This window comes from Vipera ursinii, assembly GCF_947247035.1.
Source record: "Vipera ursinii genome assembly, chromosome: 6".
NCBI classification, from domain to species: domain Eukaryota; kingdom Metazoa; phylum Chordata; class Lepidosauria; order Squamata; family Viperidae; genus Vipera; species Vipera ursinii.
Window position 1 is genome coordinate 61,490,112 of NC_139515.1, and position 16,998 is coordinate 61,507,109.

Genomic DNA, 16,998 nt, shown 5'->3' on the forward strand with positions numbered 1-16,998 from the left:
GACATTTCAGCTTCATGCAACATGCAATTTTCATTTTTCCACAGAAATGCTTTCTCTGCCATTCCTGAAAATAAATCCAGTGCATGCCTATTTGCTTGAAAAGTGATGCCTCTATATTATTTGTCTATAACACACTTATATTCAGTTCTGCACAATTTAACATATAGCTTAGCTATCTCATACATATCATATTTCAGTGCTTTTAAATAAGAGATAGGTTTTGTCCATGCCTTGCTTATATTATAGCTTGACTACTGCAATTCACTTAACCTGGGACTGCCCTAAAGAGTGTCCAGAAATTGCAGTTAGTGCAAAACATGACAGCTGAAAATACAGGGAGCATACAATATTTGCACTAAGAGGTCTACTAGTTACCATTTGTCTACTTGGCACAATTTAAGGTGTTGCTGCACACAGCTTAAAGCCTAACTCTCTTTTGAAGATTCCCCGCCCCCTGCTTCTAGGTGCTCACCTATTTCGTAGATAGAAGAAGACTTTCTCCTGTGTGATCCTCTACCTCTACATTTCACATTTTCATTTAATGATTTGTATGTCAGTCAATCAATCTTTAAATATGGTCACAGAGCTGCATAAATGATTTGGATAAGAAGTGGATGGAATGCTTATCAAATATGCATATTATTCAAAACTGGATAGGATAATTTTTATTCCAGAAGATAAAACTCAAAGCAGTCACTATACAGGTATAGTGATACATGTCTAGGTAACAATAGTTAAGAAAAATACTTTATAAGAGTAGCTTGCAAATCAGCAGCGTGAAGAGGATGTAAAACAAATGAATGCAATTTTAGCTTACATCAATAGTATAATTTCCAAATTAGAAGTATTTGTTCTATTTTATTCTGCACTGATCAGATTCTATCTTGTCTGGTTCTTGGAACTACACTCTTAAAAGTATATATTGAGAAACTGGAAAAGATTCACAAAAGATCAATGTACTTGATCAAAGAACTAGAAGCTAAAAGGTCCTTGAAGAGAAATTGAAGGGACTGGACTGTTTAACTGTAAGGCCGAATGAGGGGCATATGCAAGCCCTCTTCAAATATCTGAAAGGATATAATTTAAGAGATTAGGACTTGTTTTTTCTTATTCCAGAAGTCAGGACACAAAGTAAAACTGACAGGATTGTAGATTCAAACTGAATGTTGAAAAAAATCTTCCTAACCAAAAAAAAAAGTCAGTTACCCGGAGAATTCACAATTTCCCCTTTACTGCATGTTTTCATCTGTTGAGGCTTTACTGTAATTTGGATTCTTGCAACTGAGTAGGGGATTGAAATTAGCAGATTAAACTGTTCCTTGCTACTTCCTGATTCTTTGAAATCCTGTTCTGCAAATCTTTGAGAAACAGAACTTTCTTTTACATTTTTAATCATCATGTAATCACCATGTTTTTTTTCCTGCTACTCATTTCCCTACTCTCACATGCCCCAATTCCTGTCTAAGAACTTTTAAATGGATAGTAGGAATAAGAATTCTCAAGGAAAGAGCTGTCATAAAATATACAGTATATGCATGATAGACAGTATAGTTTGCATAGTACTCAGAAAAACGACATAAAGTAAGAATGATGGGTTATGGCAGGTGGCACGTCAAGGTTGCCAACCTTCTCCCTCCTAATACTTTATTTTCTTTTAACAGCAGCATGACCGGCATTTGACATGTAAACTGTTTTTTTGGCAATAAGGAGGGGGGAAAAATCTTATTGTGTTAGTATGCCAGTAATCTGTTGAATTTCTTCATCCCACAAGATGTTGAAGAGAAATTTCTACTGGAAGAATTGCTAACAAACTTACCTTTTGGAACACATTCCCTTTCTTCCCACAAAATGGGCATCTTCTTTGATAAATGCATACTGTTTTAAATGTATATATTAATATTGGATTTGGATGAATGCTGTGATATTGTTTTAATTATTTTTGTTAGCAGTTTTGAAGGTTTTGAACACTGCTGGTTTCTAATAGAAAACATACAGAGAAATAAATGTGTACAGATGTAACCTTTTGAAACTTTTACCCACTTTTACCCAACTATAGTGAAAGCAATATCTTGCATTTGAGTGATAAATTACTAATACTAATCAAAGGAGAATTATTTTGTATGGCTGTGCAACAGTTTGGAATAGATTCCAAAAAGGTTCTTCCAAGTATGCAGTAGCATGAATGCAGCCATTTGCCTGGGAAACAGTGACATCTTTTCCTGGATCACATGGCATTTGCAGAGGATATACACAAGAACTGGATGATAAATGGCTTCCGGTTTTATGCAGTAGCACAAGTAGCCTAGGGATCGTGGGGCTCTGCACCCTACAGCCAATTCTTCTCTGTTTGGGGACCTTAAATGGACCAAAAGTCACCCTGAAGAGGCGGCAAAGAAGGAGGAAAGCCCCGCCAACTGTGGAGAGATGGCGGTTGATCCAGTTGTTCAGGGAAAGCCCTCCAGAAACCAACAGAAGAAAGAGTAGCATCACTCCAGAATCTAGCCCAAGCTACAAGCAGCTGAAGCCAAAAAGCACTAAGTTAAGCTTGATCGTAAACATGTTTGGAACTGGGTAAGAATACTGATTCTCTCTCTTCTACTTGATTGATTTCCTGAAGAAGAAAAAAACCCCAAGAAGCAAAAATCCTCCAAAAGTTAGAGGAGGAGGATTTTTGTTCTACCCTCCCATAGACGGAAGCGGCAAATTAAATTTTTATGAGGGGCAGAAATATACTGAAATGAAATGAATATAAAACATAAATCTGGATAAGTGTGAAATCAGTGGAATTAGTTAAGATTTTCTTGGCAAAAGATTACTGATGAAAACAGAAAGCAATTGCCTGTTTTGAAAACTGAAAAATGAACTGGTGCTGACATCTAGTGGTGGATGACAATATATAATTATGGCTGCTCTAAATACAGGGACTGGCAAGCCCAGGAAAAGATAACTTGTTATTGTGACCTTCAACATTTTAACTAAACAAAGAACAGCTATAATAAAGAAAAGAAAACATTTTGGGCTAGCTACAAAACAAGAACTATAAAACTTAGGAAAAAAGATTGACCTTCCTGAATTATAAATACTTATTGAATTGTGACTTTAAAGCTGTTTTCAGAGAAAGGAAAACTTTGATTTTTGGCTATCGGGGAACATCAGAGATCTGCAGAAAAAGCATATCAAGAAAAAACAAATACTTTCCAGGAGGAAATGTATGCTATGCTATAACTAATACAAATGACAATTACTTCAAGCCACGAGGAAATTAAAAATAACTTTGAAAATTTAAATGAACACATCTTCAATTTAACTTCACAACAAAAAATTCTTAGAAAAAAGAGAGCGATCAAGTAAAGCAGATAACTGAACATAAACCAGAGGAAAGAGACTTAAAGATGGAATTCAGCAATAGAAGGAACTATGATTTAACCCAGGCAAAGAAAAACTTGCAGGAAATATTTGATATGGAAAAGACAACTTATACTTCAAGATTGCAAAATAAGTCTAAGGATAAGAAAAAAGATTTGACAAAATGGATTAAAGAGCTGTCAGGAGAACTACAAGAACTTGAAAGACAAAAAAAGATAGGAGAAACTAAGAGAGAAAGAAAGAAAAAGATTTTCAAGGAATATGAAGGGGCAAAACATCCACAGAAAAACACCTTACTTGACACGTCTCTTTTACCTACAACAATATCTATAAAACTATGGGAAGACCTTTTGGTCTAGCAGAGCATACTGATTAGGAAAGATGTTAGGGGGAAAAGGGCTAAAGTTAGAATTAAGAAATTAGATGATGGGACTTAACAGATGGAATATTTAAAAAGATTAAGCACTTGTTTGAATATGGTTAAAGTTAAAATTTTGGATATAAATGAATTTTAGTTTAAGAGGGATAGGCTCCTCAAGTAGCACAGTATTTTTGTTTATGATATAGAAATATAAAAATGTTGGGATGATTTATATGAGGGAAATGTTTTAGATATTTAAGTGTAATGGATTTTGAGAAAAATTTAATTAATAAGAATGTTTTGAACAGTTCTAAAAGATTAGCTGTGGATTTATTAGACGGAATACTTAAAAGATTAAATATTGGTTTGAATATGCTTAAAAACAATAGAAATATATTTGGACATAAATGTATTTTAGCTTAAGAGGGGCATGTTTTTCAAGTAATATATTATTTCCTTCTTTTTGCTTCTCTTTTTTGATTTTGTTTAAGATATGAGAAATGTAAAATTGTTGTGATGGCTTGCATGAGAAAAAAAAACCTTAATATTTAAGTGTAATTAACTAAGAAAATCTTAACAGGTAAAAATGTTTTTTATTTATTTATTTATTTATTTATTTATTTATTTATTTATTTATTTATTTAATTGATGGGATTTATATCCCGCAGGACTCAGGGCGGCTAACAACAAAACATATAATAAGTACAGAAATCAAGATAAAAATAAAATTAAAATCATCTGTGCAATAAATTAAAATTAAAAACTAAAAATAAATTAAAAATTCTAAAAATAATTAATTAAAATGCCTGTCAGTCCAGGTCAGCCTGGTGGAAAAGGAGTGTTTTGAGGCCGCGGCGAAAGGATTCGAGATTTTGGGTCATCCGAAGCTCAGGGGGGAGCTGATTCCATAGGGCTGGCGCTCCCACAGAGAAGGCCCTCCCCCTGGGGGTCGCCAGTCAACATTCCCTAGCTGACGGTACCCTGAGGAGGCCTTCTCTGTGTGAGCGTACTGGGCGATGGGAACTTGTTCCCGGCAGCAGATGGTCCTGCAAGTATCCCGGGCCTAAGCCATGTAGGGCTTTAAAGGTAAGTACCAGCACCTTAAATCTCACCCGGAGGGCAACCGGTAGCCAATGCAGCTCACGCAGGAGGGGTGTAATATGGGAGTATCGGGGTGCTCCCATCACAACCCGTGCAGCTGCACTCTGCACCAGCTGAAGCCTCCGGGTGGTCTTCAAGGGCAGCCCCATGTAGAGAGCATTACAGTAATCTATACGGGAGGTAACGAGTGCGTGGGTGACTGTACGTAGGGCATCTCGGTCCAAAAAGGGGCGCAATTGGCATATAAGGCGAATCTTTGCAAATGCCCCCCTAACCACGACTTCAATATGATCTTCAAAACTGAGTCGTGAATCTAGGAGGACGCCCAGATTGCATGCTCTGTCAATGGGAGGTAACATCTCTCCTCCTATAGTCAAAGATGGAACCTCTTGGACTAAACGAGATGACGGTATGTAGAGCCACTCTGTCTTGGCCGGGTTGTGTCGAAGCCTGTTTTCTCCCATCCAAATCTGTACCGCTTCCAGGCAACGGGACATCACATCGAGGGCATCACTGGGTTGGTTCGGGGTGTAGAAATACTAGAAAAATTATATTCAATTTTTATCTACTAAAATACTAAGAAATGTACTAATTTAAGGTTGATAAAAGAGAATATTATTGGAAGAAGAGAAAATCAAGGAAAGTTATGTGGAGTATGGAATTATAGAAACTAATTATTACTGATAGTTTGTAAATATAAAAACGGACAAAACACTGTTTACCAAATATTAATGGTGATTATGTTAAAAAAATAATAAAATATATTTTAAAAAAGAACTGGATGATAAAGGTGCTTTGAAAAGTTGCAGACAAGTGCTATGTTCACTTTCTAAATGTAAGATGAACAGGGAATCTAAGGGAATCTAAGAAACCTGAACATACCACAGACATATCTTATTACAGCAAACATTTAATATGCATCTCTCAGAGAATCCAAGCCATATACTGCATTCTACACTTACCTAAATAGATCGAAGGCCTGGAAAATGGGACTGTCATTTTCCAAAACTATAACTACTATTATCCTATTTCAGGGATTAAAAATGAACAAAGTAGTGATTGTAAACAAAAATTGCTCAGATGATTCAATTTTTTAGTTGTGGTTCAGCCTAAATATAATTCCAATACTCAAACTGATCTGAAATAATAGGAAACAGGCTTTGCTTTCCCCTAATGATATGAACAATACTAGAGTTTTGTCTCTTATAGCATCTTTTTACAGGTATACCACTAATTTTAAAATAAAAGCTGAAGAAAGAATACTGTAGCAGCAGAGGATTATGCCCATAGGGTAAAAGGTTGAAGTCTCCACTTCCTTCCCAGAACTCCTCTGGAATGTCCCCTTCCTCCCACTGGGCCTGCCTTCCTGCTATGGTACATCTTGTGGGTAGGTTGTGTTGCCATCATCTATCTGTCAGGGAAGGTGCTTTTACTTGGCACACTTTCCCCCAAACCCAGCATCTGGGACAGAGAGAGAAATCACGACTGCTTTACTGTAGTTACAGCAAAATAGTAACAGTAATAAATTTTGTAGCTTCACTTCTTGACCTTAAATCTTTGAGAGCATGTGACTAGGGAGATCAGGCTGTTACTGCTCTATTAGGATATTTAAAACCATGCAAAGATAATTCAGAAGAATACAAAAGTTATTTTGGCATTTAAGGAGTAAAGCTATAAAACATTCAGGGATAAAACTCATAGAATTATAGAGCTGCTAAAGCAGCAGAGAAGCCCCCTTCTCCTTGGGGTGAAAAAAGCACAGAAAAAGTTTGAAGATCCTGAGCAAATCTCAAGATAGCACTGAATTCCTAATAATCAAGAAAGCTTTGTTGCCCATAGAATCCAATGATAGAAAGCTCATACACTGGGCTTTCAGAGATTTTAAAAAATACATATTAAATCATAATGAGAATATTAGTCAATAAAGACTTTTAGCAAAAAGTATTTATCAGTTCTTTAGAGAGAGTGAATTCTTGGAGCACAGGATCTATTTTGCCTCCTAAGATTTTCTCAATTTTCATATATTTGCAACATTTTTTCAGAGACTCTATTCAATGTCTTGGTCCCACCATTCTCCAAAATACATTTAAAATGAAGAAGGGTCTGAGATCTCCATGGTCTATATCAGGGGTGTCAAACTCAATTTCATTGAGGGCCACATCAGCATTGCGGTTGCCCTCAGGGAGCCGGGTGGGTATGGCCAGGGTGGGCGTGGCCTACTGGGTGGGCGTGGCTAGAGTGTGTGTGGCCAACTGGATGGGCGTGGCCAGGTCTACATCGTTCGTATCAAGGGTGCCTATGGGGGCCTGGGCAGGAGTGGGACAGATCTGAGGGTCTCTGGCAGAAGGAGAGTCTCTGGGACAGGGCCAAGGCAGTGGGGGCCGTTCCCTCACTGTTTCCAGGATGGCTTCACGGGCCACATGAAACCATTTCACAGGCCAGATCTGGCCCCCAGGCCTTGTGTTTGACATGTCTGGTCTATATGCAGGTAAGTATTATTGTTTCTGCTCTGTATCTAGAATATACAGTAGCTATAAATCTCATGAATAGTGAATGTCATCTCAACATACAGTATACTTGCTTGGAAGAACCACTAATTTCAATAGGGTTTCTAAATGTGGCTTTCGATTGGAATATAAGTCACAAAGGAACTGTTATCAATCATACCTCTTTGCTGAAGCTTCCTAAAGGCAACCTAAGAGCATCTGATATTGCATCTGCAGAGACAAAAACTGTAAACCAAGAATAATATCTGCCTGTCCAATGTCTATGTATAGCTTACAGAGCAAAAATTAGCTTTTAAACTTTTTTTCAAACAATGAATAAAGCTGGCAATTTTGCAGAGAATATCATTATATTATATATTTTGCTGTCTATTCCTAGTTATGTTTACTAAACACACCTAAAGTGTTCTTATCCAAATCAATGTTTTTAGCTACTTAATTTAGCACAACAAAGTTATTCCTTTGGGACTAGCGTATGTTTCACAACTGAATAATTGGCAAAATTCCAACATCACAGAAAATCATTCTTGAATTTAAATTTGGTACATTGGTCTTTCAAAAAAGCCCTGCTATATAGCAAACATGTTGTCAGTTTAGTACAGTTTAGCTGTCATTTTAATACATACAACTGTAAGGTCCATCATCTAATAGGCCACATATAAGTTGGTTTTTAATCATCATCAGACTTAATTTTTTTTTATCTTCTGCTTATTACTACAATAACTGCAGTCAGGATAGTGAACTGCTGTGGAAAACTACTAACCAAGACTGTCTTCTTCTGCCTCCTGCATTTAGTCCAAATATTAGGATATATTTTTCTGAAAGATTAAAAAGTTAATCCCTTCCCAGCTCCACCACAGTCACCATCAACACAAAAAGGAACCAAGTATTTGGCTCCCATCATTCTGTTAGATTTGGCCACGTAAAAGGAATGCTAATTGATTTCCCATGGTTTCAAGCAACATTTTTTATACCCTGTTATAAATAAACTCATTCTCAGCATTCATTAGTTTTAAATGTTTTAGTTCACAACACTAGAGATGCAGAGAAATAAATAAAAGAATCTGCAAACTCTAGAAACAATACACAGGATACAAATTCTATGTAGCCCATCATTATTATAAAGCTCCCATCAATATTATAAAAATATAATGGGATTAATATTTTGCACTTTATTTGTTCAACAATTCTGAATGGTTAGCTGTCACCTCTTCTGGCCATGTAATGTTTACCTCAGTAATTTTTCATAACATTGATATAATTCTAAAATAGTGGTGGAGGGGTATAACCCCACACACATTATCTGCTTGGAAGCAAGTTGTATTAAACTTATTAAGACTATTGGTAAATATGCTTAAATTTGCACTGAATATAAATTTTGACAAAGTGCATGGTAGCTAAAGTGGATAGGGGAAGAATTCTATTTCCACAAAGGAATAAAGAAAATCCAAACAAGAAGGAAAAAGGTTGTATTTCAGTAGCCAATTATCTAATTTGCTCCTCTAAGCTTGTGCTCCAATTTATGAAATGTTTGTCCTATAAGCATGTAATTTGGATAAACTCACAAACCCAGGAGGACTTCATCCCAGATAAAGATACAGAGAATAGTCTGGAAATGTTACTGCTATTCTATAATCCTTTGTTTATCAAGTCAACAGTATTATAACAAGAAATAGAGACCTATCAAAGCCACTTCCAAGGTCAACATACAATATGCAGTTAATGACTCTGGGGAAACATGGACACATCCAAGGGGAAAATTTAAAAAGGATGCTAAGCAACTTTCTGCAACTGGGAGTTCATTTCATAAAGAAGTCAGCAAGTAGCACTCTGAAACAGAAAGCAACATGCTGCAAAAACTCTTCTCCTTGGCTTAGTGACGCCCTGTAGTAATGAAATGAAGTTACAGCTGTAAATCAGAGAATGTTCTGTCCTAGATTCTCAAGAACAGAAACATCTCAGGACGCATGGTGTCAATTGTAATTGACCTCAGCTGTGTTGTCACCTGGGCTCTCTGTCACTTTGCCTCATGCAAGTTTCAAGCATTCATGCAACAAGTTTCTTCCTATCACTTCACGTTGAATTTCAGCAGTAGCTGGGAACCAAATGCCTTCCACCTTCTAATGAGAACGGTAAACATGCTGTACTGTAAAATCTCTCTGGATAGAGACATTCCTACTAGCCACATTAATTATCTATACAAATTTGCTAGGATTTCATTCATAACCCCCCCCTTCAGTATTTTCCACATTCATGCGCAAACAGGTTTTACATATTGTAGAACGTTGTCATTTCTCCCCTAATCATCTTATTTGGAGCTTAAACACCCCTCAGTTCTCTAAACTTACTCCAGCATTTCCGTGGCCCTTTTAAAATGCAGCACCTAAAACCTGACACAGTATTCCAAGTGCAACCTACTCACTGCAGAGTACAGCAACTATCTCCTGTGATGTGGATGCAATGCTAACGTCAATGCACCCCAACTGCACTGGCCTTTTTAGCTGCTGCATTCTTAGGCTAAGCCGTATAATTGCGATAATAGCAGAGGAGAGATTTTGCAGACAAGAGGCCTCACTCCTTGTTATCTCTGGGAAAAATGGGAAAACTGCCATAAGGAATGGCTCAGACAGGAAACACATATGGTCCTACTGTTTGGCTTCCTCTTGAAGATCTGAATGGATCTCAAGTAAAAGACTACACTAAATATTTATTTAAATTTATTAGCTGCTCAACCCCAACAGACTCTGGGTGGCGTACAAAATTAAAAAGCATTAAAAAATAGAAAAACACTAAATCAACAGAATACTAAGAAAATCAACAAAACCAAACAGGGGCCATTAAACAATGAAAAACATCAACCCCTCACCTGAGACCAAAGCCAATTTTTTAAACCTTTCTGGACCCTAGGAGAGAAGATCTTCATCTCTAGGGGGCGCTGTTCCAGAGGGTAGGGGCTGCAACAAAGAAATGCCTGCCTAGATCCCACAATATGACACTGTTTAATGGAGGAGACCTGGAACACATCCATTCTGGTGGAACAAAGGCAGAAACAATTGGAGATAAGTGGTTTCTCAGATTTCCAGGCCCTAAGCCAGGGGTAGGCAACCTTGGCTCTTTTATGACTTGTGGACTTCAACTCCCAGAATTCCTGAGCCAGCTGGCTCAGGAATTCTGGGAGTTAAAGTCCATGAGTCATAAAAGAGCCAAGGTTGCCTACCCCTGCCCTAAGCCATCAACCTCAGTTCAGTCTGCCTTCCTTGATCACTTGGGGGAGGGGGAGGAAGCCATTTCATTTCCATAATTTCTTCCATGTCATACTGTCCTCCTTTTCTCTCCTTGTGATAGTCACAGGAGACAAAAGCTCTTTCTAGATTTCTGTTTGCAGTTTGCTCTCCTAATCCAAATGACCTTTTTGCAAACACTATAGGTGCACAGCAGCCATGGCAAAGTGTCACAAGATGGAATGCCTGCCCTGATTCAGCTGTTCCAAAAGAAAAAAAAATATGTACAGGAAGGATTTTTTCTCCTTGGACTGTCTGGCTATATCTCCATCACTTTCCTCATTACATTTACAGTCTCTTACATAAAAAAATGCTCTGTGTGTGTGTGTGTGTAAATATATATGTGAGTGTAGATAGATAGATAGATGATAGATAGATGATAGATAGATAGATAGATAGATAGATAGATAGATAGATAGATAGATAGATAGATAGATAGATAGACAGACAGACAGACAGATCGACAGACTGACAGACAGATGGGATGGGGAGGAATATTTAAACTGAAACTAAGGAAATTGAGAGAGGATTTAGAGAATCACACACATTTTTACCCCTCATATATTCCCCCTCCTCAGTTCTTTATCCCCAACCCTCCTTGCAAATCTTCAAAAAGAAAACTAAAACATTGAAAGCGGGGGTTCATAGAGGACAGAAAATTCACTATTTTTTAATTCCCCAATCCAACTTTCTTTATCCATAAGACAGCTGCTTCTTATGTAAAACTTTTCCTATTTTGATCAAAATTAATAGTGATGTCAGCGTGAAGGGTGGGGGGGGGAAACCAGTTGAATCACCTCTTTTTTTAAAAAAAAAGTTTTTGAGAAAGGCAAAGGAGAGATCCCAACGTTCAAAAACAAGTAAGTTTTGCCGTTTTCTTTCCCAAATACAAAACCATTAAGCCTCATTTCCTGGCGATCGGAAAAAAGAGGGGGACCGTGTTTCATCCTTCTTAACCACTTGCTGGTTGGGTCTGCGTAACACACAGTATCCGTTCACAAACATTGCACCGGCCAAAACAACCCTTGCTAGGGGGCTGCACCGCAGAAGCGACAGACAGCAGAAAAGGAGGCAGCGGCAGCCCGAGCTGGAAAGGCGACCCCACCTCCCTCCCCATCTTCAAAGGTCACCAAGCGCCGTCTTATTCTGCCGCTCGCCCCAGAGCTCGCTTTTGCCCTACAGGCTCTTCAAGAAGAAGCTGATCGAGCCAGACCGGGGCCTTTGCAATCCAAGCCAGCCCCACCGGGCAGCCCTTAATCGCCTCCCTAATGTGCTTCGCGCCGCCCACCTGAAAAAGGGCACACACGACTTAAAGCCCACCAAATGTCAATGGCTCCTGCTCGAGCGGCTCCCTTTTAAATCTTCCGGTCAGGTGTGCTTACATTTGCACCACCACCACCCCCACAACCGCTCCCAGCCCGTCTCTCCGCAAACGAGCCGTCTGCGCCACATTTGGCGGAGAATTTTCAAGCGTCCAAAGGAGGCTTTGAACGCGCTGGGCTAGCCCCTCGATCCGGAAAGCTCAGCCTTCCTTCGCAACCCGGTGGCCTCCAGGAGCGCCTCCTTACCCAAGAAACTATCCGGAGGATCGTGTGAGGTTGCCGGATGAAGGTCTGGGGGTCAAAGGCGCCTCCGGCTTTGCCAGCTCCAAACGCGCCCGGTTCCATCCTCGGAGCAGCCCGCTGGTAAGACCCGCCGAGCTGCCTTCCCTCTGAGCTGTTCCCCCGGCGAGAAAAGTTTACTGCGCCAGGGATGCTCAGCGAGAGGGCAGAAAGCGGGCTGCGCCTTCCAGCAACCAGAGCGCAGCCCGCAGAAAGAGGCGGCGGCGGCGGTGTCGGCGGAGGGAACGGTGCCGAAGTGAAGCGCCTGCGAGGTCGGGAGGTTCTGGTTGGGAGTTAGTGCTGCCTGACAGCCCCGCCCTCACTTCTTGCTCCCTGCCTCACTTTGCCTGGCTGAACCGAGAGAAGAAACTCGCGGGCGACAACTAAGGCTGGGTGGGAAAAGCAACCTACGTACGCGCTACACGGGATTGCCGAAGCAAGCTGGGCGCGCTCCCGATTCGCAGCAGTCGAAGGGCGGCCGCGAGTCCTAGTGACGGCACGCGCTTACGTGCACCCTCCATCCTAGCAACTTGGAGGGGGGGCGGAGGAAAGTGGGGAAGGGCGGTGCGGAGCTCCGCTTCCCTCGGCCGCGAAGGCCTTTCCACAGGGAACGCGCTCTTCTTTTTAACGAGGCGGGTTCGGGTCTGGAGCCTACTTCAGGAACGGATTGCAGTCCTCCGATACACAGTGGCGTAGCGTGGGGGGTGCAGGGGGGGTCTGCCGCACCGGGTGCAACATCTGGGGGGGTGCATTCGATGCATTTTACTTTAATTACATCAGTATTTTCATAACAAACAATACATGTGCTTAGGGGGTAAGGGTTTCTTTAACTAATCTAGTGGAAGAGACTTGAGTGTTAAAATCCACGGGTTAGGGGGCGCAAATTACTTGCCTTGCCCCGGGTGCTGACAACCCACGTTACGCCACTGCCGATACATAACCCAGTGAGTGCAAGGACTTTCTTTTGGATAGACAGGACTAGGTCTGTGCTGGTCTTCGTTGAAGGTGGTCTTCTTATATCTTACAAAAACAAGATATAGAAGACACAAGACTAGAGAACTCCTGGGTTAAATGGAACTTTCTTACTCTTTCCTTGTGTACCATTTTTTTACAGCAATTAGCTTGTTGGCCATAGTTCTTACAGACATCTTCAGTCTTTCCTTGCATCACACCATGGTTCTGTCGTTTTTTTAAGACTGAAATCATTGTACCAGTGCCCTAAAAATTAAAATTAATAATTACCATTCAGTTGCACTTGCTTCCATTATGATGAAATGTTTTCAGAGATAGGACTATATTGTTTCATGCAGTGCTTTTTTTGTAAAAGAAAAAGGTGCCGGAACTCACACATGTCGTACAACCCGCCTTGCCTACCCTACAAGGTTCTATCCAAAAAAGGTGCCAGAACTCCATTCTGAGCGTTCTAGGAGAAAAAAAGCCCTGGTTTCATGCCTTCCCCATACATTTGACTCATTACAGTTTGCCTAAGAACCGCTCTATAGATGATGCACTTCCTGTGTGCTTCACCTTAGCTTGGCGTACCTAGAGGAAAAGAATAGTCATATGCGAATGCTGTTTGTTGATTTTAGTTTGGCATTTGACACAATCATTCCTCAATTTAGTGAACAAACAGGGCCTATTAGGTTTTAATACTCCTTTATGTAACTGGATACTTGATTTCCTTATTGATAAGTCTCAGGTTGTGCAAATTGGAAAGAAAAGTTTCCAACTCCATCTCCTTGAGTACAGGTTCCCCACAGGGCTGTGTGTAGCATCTGTTACTGATCACCTTGATGACCCATGACTGCTGTGCCAAATCTGCTATGAATCATATTGTGAAGTATGCAGACAACACGGCAGTGGTGGGTCTTATCCAGGATGACAATTAAGATGCTTATAGGCTCTGGTGGACTGGCACAATAATGGTTCTGGATGTTAATACAACAAAGGAGATCGTTGTAGATTTTAGAAAGCCAGCTTAGCCATACTCCACTCCAGTGGCTCCCAACCTTTTCTATACCCCGCACCCCTAGAACACTTCTGATATATTCTCGCACTCCTTACAAAAGTTTGAAATAATGGCAACGAATTATGCATATACACTATAATTTTGAAAACCCAAGTTTTCATACCCCCTGGAATATCATCTCGCACCCCTGCTTGGGAACCCCTGCTCCACTCTCTATCAAGGCTGCAGCTGTGGAGGTGGTCAACAGTATTAAATATATGGGGGTGCAGATAACTAACAATCTGACTTGGTCTCTCCACACATCATCCTTAGTGAGGAGAGTATATCTTTCTCGTCCTGGCCACTTTTTACAGAGGCATGATTGAGAGCACCTTAACAAATTGCATCACTGTTTGGTTTGGCGATAGCAGTGCCTCAGATAGAAGGTCCATACAGAGAGTGGCAAGGACAGCTGAGAAGATTATATGAAGCCCACTTCCCATTATTCAGGTACTGCTTATAAGTGCTATGTGGTTAGAACTTGAATCATTGTTAGAGACCCTACACACTCAACTTCACAGTCTGTTTCTGTTGCTCCCTTCTGGGAGGAGGTTTTGAAGTATTTCTAGCAGGGCTACCAGATTCTGTAACAGCTTGTTCTCTGACATCCATCTGGTTAAAAAAAAAGATTTGTTTTTCTTACCATGTATACATATACCCTAGTAAGACCACACCTAGAATACTGCAACCAATTTGGGTCACTATACTACAAAAAAGATGTTGAGACTTTGAAGAAAATTCAGAGAAGAGCAACTAAGATGATCAAAGGCCTGGAGACTAAAAGATATGAAGAACAGCTGCAGGAATTGGGTTTGGCTAGTCTAAAGAAAAGAAGAAATGGGGGTGACATGATAGCGATATTCCAGTATTTGAGGGGCTGCCACAAAGAAGAGGGGACCAAATTAATCTCCAAAGCTCCAGAAGGCAGGACAAGAAACTGGAAATTGGAAAATGACCAAAGAGAAGCAACTTGGAATTAAGGAGAAACTTTCTAACAGTGAGGACAATTAACCAGTGGAACAGCTTGGCTTCAGAAATCATGGGCACTCCATCACTGGAGGTTTTTAAGAAGAGACTGGACAGTCACTTGTCTGAAATAATATAGGTTTCCTGCTTAAGCAGGGGGCTGGACTAGAAGACCTCCAAGGTCTCTTCCATATTCTATTCTATTCTATTCTATTCTATTCTATTCTATTCTATTCTATTCTATTCTATTCTATTCTATTCTATTCTATTCTATTCTATTCTATTCTATTCTATTCTATTCCATTCCATTCCATTCCATTCCATTCCATTCCATTCCATTCCATAGCTTGGGAGAACTTGATGCATTTGGAGGGACATGACTTACAATTGGGGTGGCTCGCTTTTTTGTGGTACGGGAAAAACAAAATTCATAAGTATTTTCAAAATCACTGTATTAGAAATGCTTTGATAACAGCAAGGGAAAAAATTAAAACTAAAATATATGTAAAAATTCCAGGGTGGTTATCAACGACGAAAGCTTTCTCACACCCAAATTTGTTAGATTTTGAAAAAACTTGAGCATATAGAGATATTTTGAATACTGATGGGACATTAAAATTGAAAGAGCTGGAAAATCAGGGCATCAACATGTCATGGTGGGCATTGTTACAAATACAAAATAGATATGAAAAAGATGTGAAACTACAGATTTTATAAAGAACAAACTGTATTTGATAAGATATTGTTAACTTCTGATGCAAAATTAAGAAAATGTATAATTTTTTGCTAATTTTAGAGATGGAATGTGAACAAACTAAAGAAACAATGACAAGGTGGGCGAAAAACTTTGGTTATAATATAGAATTAGAAAAATGGCAAAAATTATGGGAGAGAAATTATAAATTGACAATGTCAACTGCATATAAAGAAAATTTATATAAAATGTTTTATAGATGGCACTTGCCACCAGCAAAATTAGCAAAAATGTTTAAAAATGTGTCAGATAAATGTTGGAAATGTAAACATAATTCAGGTACGTACTATCATATCTGGTGGACATGTGACAAAGTAAAGGCCTATTGGGAAAAAATACATGCTTGGTTAGAAAAAATATTAGGAGAACATGTAGTATTTAATCCTGAATTTTTAAAATTAGGTATAATACCAGAAAAGATTAATAAGCAAAGTTTATATTTGGTTTTACATATTATAACGGCAGCAAGAATAACCTACACGCAATGTTGGAAGAATGAACGAATTACCATCAGAGGAAGAAGTAATTTAAAAAATACTGGAATGTGCTGAGATGGATAGACTAACTATGAGGCTGAAAGACAAAGAAGAAACAGAATATTACCAAAGCTGGAATTTATTCTACAAATGGTTAGAGGAGAGAACCAAAGAGTAGGACTTGATCATGTATTAGCGTTTTATGAACCCAGATCACACGCTGATTGAAAAATTAACATATGTATGTAGAGGGGGGAAAAAACAATAAAAAGCTTACTGTAAAAAAAGAGAAATAAAAATTGAGAAAAGTTTAAAAAAAAAAGTGCTGAGAAAGTTACAAAACTTGCCAAATTGCAAAACTAAACAAAATAGCCTGATTTGTCATTCACTCTCTATTTGATTTACAAAGCAACAGCAGTGTTAGAACCTTGCGAGAAACGGTTTATCACTCTTACCTATCTCATTCTGAAAACTAATAAACATATAGAACAATCTAAGCTGTGATTAGCTTTTTAAGCATAGTTTTATTTGATTATGAACTGTTAAATGTATTGTTCTATAACTATAGGAAAAAAACAGT

General features: G+C 39.2%; 1 protein-coding gene across 3 annotated transcripts in view; it reads right to left on the reverse strand.

The window, feature by feature from the left end:
* SYNGR1 (synaptogyrin 1) overlaps positions 1-12,555 on the reverse strand; it is a 30,307-nt gene extending 17,752 nt beyond the window's left edge. For all 3 annotated transcript variants that reach the window (XR_014492847.1, XM_083365723.1, XM_083365724.1), the window contains exon 1: positions 12,182-12,555. Coding sequence is in view for 2 of the 3 variants with exons in the window: in XM_083365723.1 (XP_083221849.1) it covers positions 12,182-12,280 (99 nt within the window). In the remaining variant the exon portion in view is untranslated. The remainder of the gene's footprint in view (positions 1-12,181) is intronic.
* Between the last annotated feature and the right edge of the window lie 4,443 nt (positions 12,556-16,998).